Source organism: Typopeltis vanoorti, chromosome 10 (assembly GCF_054136105.1).
Source record: "Typopeltis vanoorti isolate ZY-2024b chromosome 10, IOZ_Tvanoo_1.0, whole genome shotgun sequence".
NCBI lineage: Eukaryota > Metazoa > Arthropoda > Arachnida > Uropygi > Thelyphonidae > Typopeltis > Typopeltis vanoorti.
Window position 1 is genome coordinate 26,714,311 of NC_143558.1, and position 12,192 is coordinate 26,726,502.

The 12,192-nt window shown below is 39.8% G+C and overlaps 1 protein-coding gene across 2 annotated transcripts in view; it reads left to right on the plus strand.

Moving 5' to 3' along the window:
• The window catches only part of LOC150102259 (putative glutamate receptor), a 78,867-nt gene that overhangs the window by 56,066 nt on the left and 10,609 nt on the right, over positions 1 to 12,192 (plus strand). For both annotated transcript variants that reach the window (XM_090399123.1, XM_090399122.1), the window contains one exon: positions 7,847 to 8,106. In XM_090399123.1, the coding sequence (XP_090255249.1) occupies positions 7,847 to 8,106 (260 nt within the window). The remainder of the gene's footprint in view (positions 1 to 7,846; positions 8,107 to 12,192) is intronic.

A 12,192-nucleotide genomic window follows, 5' to 3' on the forward strand; every position in this document is an offset into this window, starting at 1 on the left:
ACGAAAAAAACCTGCCTCAGGGTTTTTTGTAGCTAAAAACTTCTTTGGTTCATTCTGTCCTTTTGATTTCCTTTCTTTTAATCTCTAGTTTATCCTTTCTAATAGCAAAATCGTTTTCCTCAAAGATATTCTAATTCACAATTTCCATTTTCTAAGCACACGATACACGGGTGTTAAGACATTTGCTAATATCAATGATCTCACACAAATTGTTCCTATGTGTAAGAATGTCAATTAATTTTAACCACTTCTGTCCACTAATGACCCTTTATAAATATACAGTAATGCTGTTTGTCTTGAACCTCTATAGCTAAGCTTTGACAGTGCTCTTTGGTTGGAAAGACAGAGTTTGAATCTCATCTAGGATGCAAAGAACTTTTATCAGGACTTTTCAAAGTGAAGGTGAGTTAGCTGCTCTCAAGCAGAAATGGCATGGTTTTTCCTCCCAAAAACTCAGTTCCCCCCCCCCCTCCAAAAAAATAAAAAACAGGTATAATGACCAGTAAAATGCATGCAACTGACAGTCATAATACACTGTACAGATAGTGTATTATTAACTGCCTTATTAGAGCATTAATTACATCCCCAAGATGCCAAGTTACTAGGCATTAACAGCCAACTGAGCATAACAAGAAAGGAAAAACAAAATGGGATGTTTGTGATCCAAATGGCCTCTGGGCAGTTTGGATCACAAACTGTTTTCACTGTTTAGATCACAAACTTAGTATTGATTTCCCCATTCATTGAAAAGTGCATACACACAAACACACACCCACACAACCTCTGGTTGTTGGACAACATCAGAATGCCAGATGAAATAATGTTCATAATTTCTGTTTTATTTCGTGAATTATTGTTGTTGATATTTTTAAAGGATGTACCAAAATAACACCATATAAAAAAGGAAGATAATAAAAGAGTGCATGATATTGATTGTGTAAATGAAAAAAGATCAAAGAATATAGAGAGAAATGAAAGGAGAATGAAAAGACAGACTACTAAAAGAATTGGATAAATACTGACCAAAAGGAAAAGAGAGAAGACAAAGACTAATGAAGATGAAACAGGCAAATGTGTAATCCTCAATAATAATTAGAATTGTTGTTTCCACTCTTTTGATTCAATTGTTTGCAGTGAGTGCACTAAAGCAATTCTTATAGAGTATGGAAACATCATTGAATGATTCAAAGTGGATATTGAATCCAACATTATTTCATAGCCGAATATAGAAACTACAAGAGTTTCGTGCCGAATATAGAGGCTATAAAAGTTTCGGCAGATACCAGCGTACGCCAACCTTTCATGATGGATGACTCATAGTAAAGGTGGAGCAAGATCCCACCACTGTCCTTAGTATTTTCCCATAATGTAAAACACATCTCCTACTCTTGTAGTTTCTATATTCAGCTATGAAATAATGTTGGATTCAATATTCACTTAATTTGAATAATTTTGCATTGCTGAAGTGAAGTCTTTTGGCACTCTTTTTCAGTAATCATTGAATGATGTTTCCATAATGAACCCCCCCCCTCCCCCCCACACCAGCTTCCATTCTAAAATCTTGTCCTTTATCTAAATCTGGATTCTCCAAGAAATACAACAAGGTTGTTGAAGAGAATAATCAACAATATTGCAAAAATAATATGCTTTAGCACACTGATTTGTTATTAACATCAGAGTTCCATGGAGTCAAAAGACTTATCTTAAGAGGTCCATATTCTCATTCCAAAAGATGATCAAACCTTGTCTTAAACCCATTCAGTTTCTGCACTCGCCACACTTCCAGGCAATACATTCCACTCTCACTGCAAAGAACCTCACTCCCTCCTTATACAGTTTCCAGGGATGGCCCCTTATTCTAATCTTGTCTCCTTCTACTCTATGAAAAATCTCCTCAATGTTAATCTGGTAGCAACCCCTCATCAACTTATTCATCTCAATCATATCACCCCTTCTTCTATTTATAAGGTTCAGCAAATTGCATTCTCTCAATCCATCCTCACATCCCACACTGACTTGAAACTGACTGAGTGAACCTTTGCTGAACTTGAATATATTCTCATCTCCTCGAAAACCAGGTGACTAAATCCGTGTACAGTAGTCCATACGTAACCTAATTGAGGCCTTATACAAAGGAACCATAACCGCTTTGCTTCTACATGTCAAGGTCCTCCTTATCATTGCCATTATCCACTATGATGTTCTTACAATTTTAGCAACGTGACCCCTAAACTTCAAGTCTCTATCCAACACCACTCCTAGATTGCTCATCTCTTCTGCCTCCTTCAAAATTTCTCCATTAACTGTATGCTCTGCATCGCAACCTTGCTAACCAACTTTCAAGACTTTGCACTCTGCAACATTAAACTGACAGCTTCACTCATGTAGTATATTGAGATCATCCTGCAAAACCACATCTCTGTTCCTCATAGTTCTTCACAAATTTGCAACATCAGCAAACAACTGCATATCTGCAGTTAAACCTGTCAAAATATCATTAATATACAAACTAAACAATAATGGTTCCAAGACAGACCCCTGCAGTTCTCTACTCTCCTCTTTTGAGATACCATTCTCCCAAACACAACCCACTGCTATCTATCTGACAGCCAATTATACAGCGTCCATCAAAAAAATGTATACACACTTTAACAGATGTCATCTCTGGACCTTTTTTCCGAAGTTGGGTCGAATTACGGTAGTAATGTGCAGTATGATGTTCTCTCAAAAGATGTCGTTACTCACATGAATACTAGCATCAACACGTGACTGGTAGGACAGTCAAACAAAATGGCCGAGGCACGATTGTCGTTCGAGGAATGCAAGACCATTTTGAGTTCTCCCCCACATTCTCCTGATTTAACATCCTTGGATATCTGCCTATGGGGAACTCTAAAGGATGTAGTGTATCGTAGAAAACCAGCTACACTGGTGACCCTTTGGAAAGAAATTTAAACAACAGCATGTGCAGCAATCCCACTGGACACTTTGGTCAATGTTGCCCAAGCAGTAGTTTGCTATAATATTGAGTGTCTGGATGCTAATGGTAACCACTTGAGTACTTCGTGTAATTGTAGAAGGTCAAAGATAACTTGTATTCATCCCTTGATGTCTGTATAAATTTAGTATTACAATTTTTATACCAGGGTGAGCCTCAGCTACTGGGCAGGTCTGGGTGGTGGATAGTGGAATGGCTTGCAGATATGTAAGCTAGCTGCAATGAGGGGAAACCTGAGCAGCCCCGAACCAAGGCAGTAGTGCTAATAGGACATTACCAAACACTATAACATAGTCAGGTCATCATACAATGGTCATACTGCATCGTCCGTCACGCAGGTTACCAAGGGAAGCATTCGGGTTTTAGGCAGAGGGACCCATTCAAAAAATATGTTACAGTCTCCCTTAGACACCATTCCTCAGCACTCTGCTAGAGGAAACTCCACCAATGGGCCCACTACCTGTTTGGGGGAGGTGTTTAGGGGCAGCGCAAAGAAATGGTTCTGCAAAAGGACGGAAATGGCAACAACAACCGCACCAGACTATGGCTTCAGGCAACTGGAACATCTTTTTTCTGACAGAGAAGGAAAAGGAACTGGTTGAGGAAGCCAAGTGCTACCAATTAGATTTAGTCGGACTTTCTTTGACCAAGAGGAGAGGCTCTGGAACTGTTGACCTGGATGAGGGGTGGAAGCTCTACTACTCTGGTGTGAGCCTGACAATGTCTGTTCAGGTGGGTGTGGGGATACTCACAAGCACCTGACTGTCAGAATGTGTTGTCGAGTGGATCCATGGGGGGGGGGGGGGTGATGGGTGTGTGTGTTAAGGCTCTGGATGAAAAACCACAACTTGGCTGTGGTGCAATCCTGTGCACCTAATCTGGAGTTAGAATACTCTGCCTTCTGAGAGGAAGTGGATGCTGCTTTCGACAAGGTGGCAGACATGAAATCAGTCCTGCTAATGGGTGACTTCAATGCACATGTTGGAACAGGTGACCAGACATGGAGGGATGTGGTTGGGAGAAATGGAGACCCTGACCTTAATGCGAATGGGTTGAAATTATTGGACTTCTGATGTACTAACAGTTTGTCCATAAAGAATACCTTCTTCCAGCACTAAGAAGTTCATACCTGGTACAGGGATACATTTGGACAAAGGTCTCTGATTGACTTCTTTATAGTCTCAACAGACCTATTTTCCTCAGTGCTGGACATTTGTGTGAAGAGAGGGGCAGAACTGTCAACTGACCATCACCTTGTTGTCTGCACTCTACAGCTACAGAAACCAAATGCTACCATCAACATTGGTAGACCTAAGCAGCTATACTGTATGAAATGGGAAGCATTGGAAAATAAGGCTGTGAGGAAGAAATTTACAGATGCTGCTTTCGACAAGGTGGCAGACATGAAATCAGTCCTGCTAATGGGTGACTTCAATGCACATGTTGGAACAGGTGACCAGACATGGAGGGATGTGGTTGGGAGAAATGGAGACCCTGACCTTAATGCGAATGGGTTGAAATTATTGGACTTCTGATGTACTAACAGTTTGTCCATAAAGAATACCTTCTTCCAGCACTAAGAAGTTCATACCTGGTACAGGGATACATTTGGACAAAGGTCTCTGATTGACTTCTTTATAGTCTCAACAGACCTATTTTCCTCAGTGCTGGACATTTGTGTGAAGAGAGGGGCAGAACTGTCAACTGACCATCACCTTGTTGTCTGCACTCTACAGCTACAGAAACCAAATGCTACCATCAACATTGGTAGACCTAAGCAGCTATACTGTATGAAATGGGAAGCATTGGAAAATAAGGCTGTGAGGAAGAAATTTACAGATAACATCTCCTCCAGGTTCAAAGAGATTCCCAGACATACTGCAGTGGGAGCTGTTCAGGACGGCTGTCACTGCCTCTGCATTCTCATGCTGTGGCAGAAAGCAGCTTGGCATGGTGACAGGCAGTGAAAACAGTTCCTTGGTGGAACCAAGAGTCCAAAAAGCTGTCCAGACAAAAAAATCCTTTCCTCAGTGTACTGGAAACGCATCTCAGGTCATCTCAGAAAGTATATGCTAGGTGCTTGGAAAGAAGGTGCAGGAGCATAGTTGAGTCAAAGTTCCAAGAAGAACAATGTGGCTTTTGTCCTGATAGAAGCACAACTGACCAAATTTTCACTTTAAGGCAAGTCTTTTGAGAAATCTTGGGAATATGCCAAGAATGTCTACACGTTTTGTGGACTTGGAGAAGGCATATGACTGGGTTCCTCGAGATAAGCTTTGGCAAGTAGTACAGGAGTATGGAGTGGATGGCCAACTATTAGCTGCCATCAAGACCCTGTATGAATGCCTGGAGTTTTGTGTCAGAGTAAACAGCACAAAGTCTGAACCTCTCACACTGTCCGTTGGTCTCTGCCAAGGGTGTGTTCTGTCACCATCCTCCTTTTCTTAATATTTATGGACTGGATTGATAGGCACAGCCGAAGCAGTGAGTGTGTCAGAATTGGAAGATGTAACATTGGGTGTCTGCTTTTTGCAGATGACCTAAGTTCTGCTTAGCTCTTCCACGGATGACCTCCAGCGGATGCTAGATAGGTTTGTAGCTGTTTGTACAGAACCCGGGATGTGGCTAAAATGGAAACATTTGTGGTCTCAAGACAGCCATCCCAGCGCACTCTACATGTGAGTGGAGTCCCACCGAGGCAGGTGGAGAAGTTTAAATACCTTGGGGCCATATTCATGAGTGATGGAAAGTGGGACATAGAGCTAGATACTCGAATTGACTCAGTATAGCGGGAGCTTGGCTGTTCGGTAATATTGAAGCAGGAGTTAAATCAGAAGGCAAAGCTGGTTGTCTTCAATACAGTTTATGTCTCCATCCTCACCTGTCATGAGAGCTGGGTAATGATCGAAAGAATGCAGACACGAATCCAAGCAGTTGAAATGAGGTTCTTCGAGGGGTTGCAAGGCTGACAAGACTTGGCAGAGTCAGAAGCTCTGCAATTCAGAGAAATCCTCAATACTCAACTGCTGCTTCTCCATGTTGAGAGATCACAGTTACAATGGTACGGGCACCTGGTCAGAATGCCACAAGAGAGGCCCCCCAAACAGGCCCTCTTTGTCAAGCCAGAGGGTGGGAGGCCAAGGACTCATTGGATAGATTATATCCAAAACCTTGGAGGTACATGTCTGGGACTTCCACCAGAACACCTGAGCTTGGTGGCGGAGGATCATCACCATTGGAAGTCCCTCTTGCAGCTGCTGCCCCCACAACTTATACAGGTGTTTCGTTTGCTGAAGTGTGTATACATTTTTTTTTGACGGACTCTGTATATCCAACTCACTAGTCTCTTATCCAATCCCATCCATTTTAATTTAGTTACCAACTTGTGTGGCAATCTATCAAAAGCCTCTGCAAAATCTAAGGATATCACTGTATATATGCATATCTCTTATCCAACGAATTTGTCACCTTGTTGTAGGACATAAGCAGATTGCTAAAACATGACCTCCCTTGACAAACCCATGCAGACTGTCGTACTATTATTATCAATCCAATTCTAAATCATAGTTCTCATCAACCTCTCTAAAACCTTTACAACAACTTCAGACTATAGACGAGCCTATAATTTGTAGCCTGTCATAGTCATTCTTTCTTCTAAATTGCCACATATCAAAATAACTCACTAGGATTTTTCTTGGCTTCACTGGTTAATATCTGCTTATACTGCATTTTTATTAACTGAGTAACTTTCCTGGCCTGCTCTTTACATTTTTCATGAAACTGATCATTACCAATTGCATGAAAAATAAGGATAGAAAATGGATGAATGAAAGAAGAATTCTTTTATTCATTCATTTTACTGCTACCTTATTTAGCCTCTTTCAAATGCACACAAGACATTGCTGCTGTTAAATAGCTCTTCATCAATACCAAGCAGCACCTGTCTCCTTTCCATCAACCCCTCTATCCACAGAGTACCAGAACTTCTCTTAAGAAAGAAATGAATTTTTTTATTATTCTGTCTCAGCCTTATACCCAGGCAGATCTTATCAGTCCCTGATAAACTGCATGAAGTTTCTAACTCTTTAAAAAGAATGAATGTATATAAACATATTTGATTATATATACTATTTATATGTAGATACTGGTTTGATTAACTTAATTTTTTTCAAAAAATTGCTTTTTGTACATACACTAATTTCTCTCTTTATTTAAGCTACTGTAACCTTTGGCTTGGCACAGTATGATCTTAGCTGTCCTTGTGCTAATAAACTCCTAATCAACAAACCAATTTCTTTCCACGTTAGCTTCTAGTTGTCTCTTAAGCTTTTCATAATTACCCTGTAGTTCCCACATATACAGTATATCCCTTCTTCACAGTTCTCTTGTGATTGGCAACAACTCAGGTGATCACTTCATGGTTGCTCTTGCCAACTGGGCAAAGATTATACACTATAATGGAGGACACATGGAGACACCTCCATGTGTCCTCCATTACATATTGCCTAAGACAGCTGTCTCTTGGGAACTCGAGAAATTTATTCTCCTTAATCCCTGATGTCATTTCTTCATTTCAATCAATATTGCCATAATTAAAATGACCTATAATGATCACTTCTCTTGTTCACTAACAAATTGCCAATACATTTCTCTTCAACATTTCCAATAGCAACAACAAACTAAATATCTCATCCTACCCAACTAAACTTCCACTTGGCATCATGCTGCTTCATATTATCAAAAATAATGAAAAGATAGTCAGCTCATATATAAATTCACTTTGTAAAAAGCAAAAACATTTATTCTTCAGTTAAGTGACTTAATTTATATTTATTTTGCCTTTTACAGTCTGCAAAAAGTGGAATCTTGAGGACATTTGGTCAAGCTGTTCTTAATAATAAAGAAAATCAAATTAGGAACTTTCCTGAAGCTGGAAAACGTGCCCTTGAAATGAATTTTGCTTTTATAGACGTTGAATTATCATCTGAAATGGCCATGGGTCCTTATGGACGTCGTCATTTCCTACGAGCAAAAGATTACTTCTTTACCAACAGATTAGGTGTAGCTATGTATAAAGGATTTCCCTATAAGACTTCTTTTGATAAAGCGTAAGACATTTTTTAATTATAAAACTTCAAAATCAATCTTTTATAGGTAATTTGGAGTTAAATTGGATATCATGAACTTTTTAAATGTCTCAAAAAATTACAAATGCACTAGAAAAATGACATCACATTACAGAATGGATGCGAGTACACTTGTTCATAAAGCAACAGTTCCTACTATAGTTACAATAATTAAAACCATCCATTTCAAAATGAATAAAAAACCTCGTTAGATATTTAGCATATTGACTGCCAATTACGAGATAACTCGCAGTTGGCTGTCTATATCAGGATGTCAACTACAAGTTACCGTGTATCGTATTTTTTGTAGTGAACACTGTTGTGGACTACATGATTTACTGCCAATTTACTGCCAATGTAGGTGTTTCCAATGGGGGAAAAGGGAAGATTGGCATATGGTGTAACTATAGAGAAATCAAAATAAATAATTTTTTACAATTGAATAAATGAGAGAAATAGCACAACAGATATGTAAAATAAATACAAAAATTGCAACATCGGAGTTATAGTAACATAATTTCAGAGCTTGTGTAATGATACATAAACTTACTGGTACTTCTTGAGTGCTGATGCCAACACACTGCATATTACTGCACTGTCTTTGGTCTATTCTACAGCAGAGCATTGTGCTCCTGTGTGGCTGAACAGCGCACACGCTTCTTTAGTTGATTTCCAGCTGAATCAAACTATGAGGATAATCTCTGGAACTCTAAGATCTATTACTGAGAGTTGGGAGCCTACTGGCTCCCAACTCTTAGTAATATAGCCCCTCCCTCACTTTTGCAGTACCCAAGCCTTAAGCAAATTATGGACAAAAATAATCGGAAACAGTTCCTTGCCTATCCACCAAGACATTCCTTCCATGCCTCACAAAGATTGAAATCCAGGCGCCCTACCTGGAGGAGTGCAATACAAATGAACGACCAGAACTTCGACCTATGCAAGTCATGGGGAAAGTATTGGCTTCAACATACCTCCAATCTTCAAATTCCCATTTCAAATCCAACATCTCGTTTGGAGGGCTTCAATCTCCCTAGACATGTATGGACCACTTTAAATAGGATCAGAAAGGACATGGGAGATGTCCTTCTGAATTTAATTGTGTGAAAGTCAGTTATACAGGGTGTAACGAATTCTCTAATAGGGAAATAAAATATAACAGAATTAAATGAACTTGAAGTAATCCTTGTGATTTCTGCCATATGCATGTGTTCTGGGCTGAGGACTGCACCATATTACAAAGACATGGTTCAACAGTGAATAAGATAATACTTATCCACTTTTTTCTACAGATGTTCCATGCAATAATTTGAAAGCATGGGAGATTCTGAGAGAATCCATCACCATTCCTTTGATTTTGATTTTTTTTTCTCATTAAATGCTGTAAACATATAGCATATCTTTATAGGTCATTTCTGGTCTACAATAAGCAAGATGGTGTATCACACTGGCCATCACCTACAGCTTGTAAATCTTCAGGTGATGTAGCCACATAGATAGCAAAATCAAACTACAAAATAAAGAAATCTAAAGTTGAAGTCTTTGGACTGTTACTAAAAAAAAAAAAGAAAAGAAATAAAAAGGGACTTGATATCAAAACCAAAATCTTTCATAGGTTTTGTGACCTCTTTCATGACACAACAGTGCCATGTGTGGATAAGGATGATGTTTCTTTAACAGTTGGAGGTTGTAGTTCTTTAGGGAAAACAGTATAGGGGAGATTGTTCCAAAGAAAAGAGGTAGAGCAAATGAAAGTGATAAGTCTGAAGTGAAAGCATGTATGGATGTTGGCTGGCAGCTACTCATGTTTTTACATGTTTAGAAGTAAGTGTATATAACAGTGTTGGCTGGTTCATTGAAGTAGTGTTCAAGAAAATACCTGTAGCAAGACATGGCACAGATGACAAAGTGACTGGAGGCAGAGTCTGAAAGAGAGGGAAATCATCTATTAAGCAGAGTGCCCTCTTCCAGATAGCATTAATCATCCTTGGAAGTTTTTATGAGAATAGTATTCCATGGGTGGATCGCTTTAGGATTTAAATGGTGGTGGTAGTAGTAGTAGTAGTATGGGCAAGAAGTACTGCCTTTAACAGAAGAGAACATAAAGTTTTTTTGGATACTGAGGAGTCTATGGAAATGATGTGTTTGCACCAAGAAAGGATAGTGATTGGAGATCTGACTGAATATTTGGTAATGTACAGATCCACAAGATGATCATCACCTTACTTGAGAATGGGAAAGAGATCAGTGTTTAAGATATTTAAAAAATAAATGTATATTTATTTTTTATGTATATGTATATTGTTTCGTGTATCGAGACTGATATCGTTAACGGTAGTCAGAATGTAGAAAATGGCGGTGTACTAGAGAATTGCGTGGTAGTGCCAGATATGTGTGAGAGCGTCGCTGAAAGTGTAAATGAAGGTAGAAACACCGAAGGAATGGATGATTTGATCGATAATGAAAATGGTGAGATAAATGCGAGTAGCGAAATTGCCCTTTTAAATGGCGCGATACACAGAGCCAAACGACAACTGGAGCGTATGCAAAAATGTGTGTTGAACGTACCGACAAATAACCGGCGGAAGTCTGTGACGGCAAATAATAGAATGTACGTAAACGTCAATAAAATGAGGGAGCGAGTGCTGTATGGGGATTCGCTATTAAGAGGCGTAATAATTGAGAGTTTAACGAAGTCGTACCAGCCGGGTGCGAACATAAAGGACGTCAGCGAATCTATTCGACTGCAAAAACAGAGGGTGAAAGAGATGATAATAGTGGCAGGAACGAATGATTTGAAAGAGGACAAAATGGAAATGATAGAGGATGTGAGGGAGTTGTTTGAGGTAGCAAAAGAGAAGAGTGAGAGAGTTAGGATGGTGAGTATCTTACCGCGGTATGACAGCGAAGTGTTTAGAAGGAGGGCCATAATTGCCAATGACTTTATGCGTGGGTTATGCATGGAGAGTGGTGTGGAATTTGTGGATGTGTGGAATGAGTTCGATGGGCGAAAGGACTTATATAAGATGGATGGGTTACATTTGAATGGAGTTGGTGTACGGAGACTTGAAAGAGTGTTGATGAATGATGTGGAAGTGGATGTACAGACTCAGGGAAACTAGATTTATTAAGAGGGGGGGGAGTAGATATGCAGACTTTAGGGGGGGGGGCAGTTAAGTGTATGAATGAGTATATTATGCCCGGGCGAGTACGACAGACAACAAATCAGAATGGGATAATTAGTATAAGGAATCAAAGTAGGGATGGGACAAATGGGCTTCTGCGATTCATGTACACTAATGCCAGGAGTATTAGGAACAAGAAGGAAGAGTTTTTGGCCATGGTTGGCACTTCCAGGCCACAGGTTGTCGGTATTAGTGAAACATGGTTGACAGAAGATGATAAAGCTAGTGGGATTGAATGCGATGGGTATAGCGTGTTCAGGAGTGACAGGGTGAATAAAAAGGGGGGAGGAGTGTTATTGATGATAGCTGATGAGCTTCAGCCAAGGAGTATAGAAGTTGAACTGCAGGATGGGGAAAAAAGCACATTTGAGGCTGTTTGGTGTGAGATACAATCTAGCAGAACAAAATATACAATTGGGTGCTGCTATAGACCGGGTGATGGAGTGGATGGTGGGAATAGTATGCATAAGCAAATAGAAGAAATGAATGGAAGGAGGGTAATTATTATGGGTGATTTCAATTATGGTAACATTGACTGGAAAGAGGAGAGGGCACATGGGAGGAAGGAATTGGATTTTATGCAGTTATTAAGAGACAACTATCTACGGCAACATGTATTGGAAAATACCAGGGGGCAGAGAGTGCTGGACCTAGTAATTGCAACTGAGAATGTAGCTGTAATGAACATGACCATGTTGCCACCAATTGGTGAGAGTGACCATAAGGTCATGACTTGGGAGGTGGCTAAAGGAGTCGAATTTACAATTAAGACAGGGTATATGTGGAATTACCGGGCTGGTAAGTATGACAAGCTTAGGTGTGTGCTTGGCTCAATGCCATGGCATGTAAAACTGCAAGGGCTGGATGTTGATGGTGCATGGGA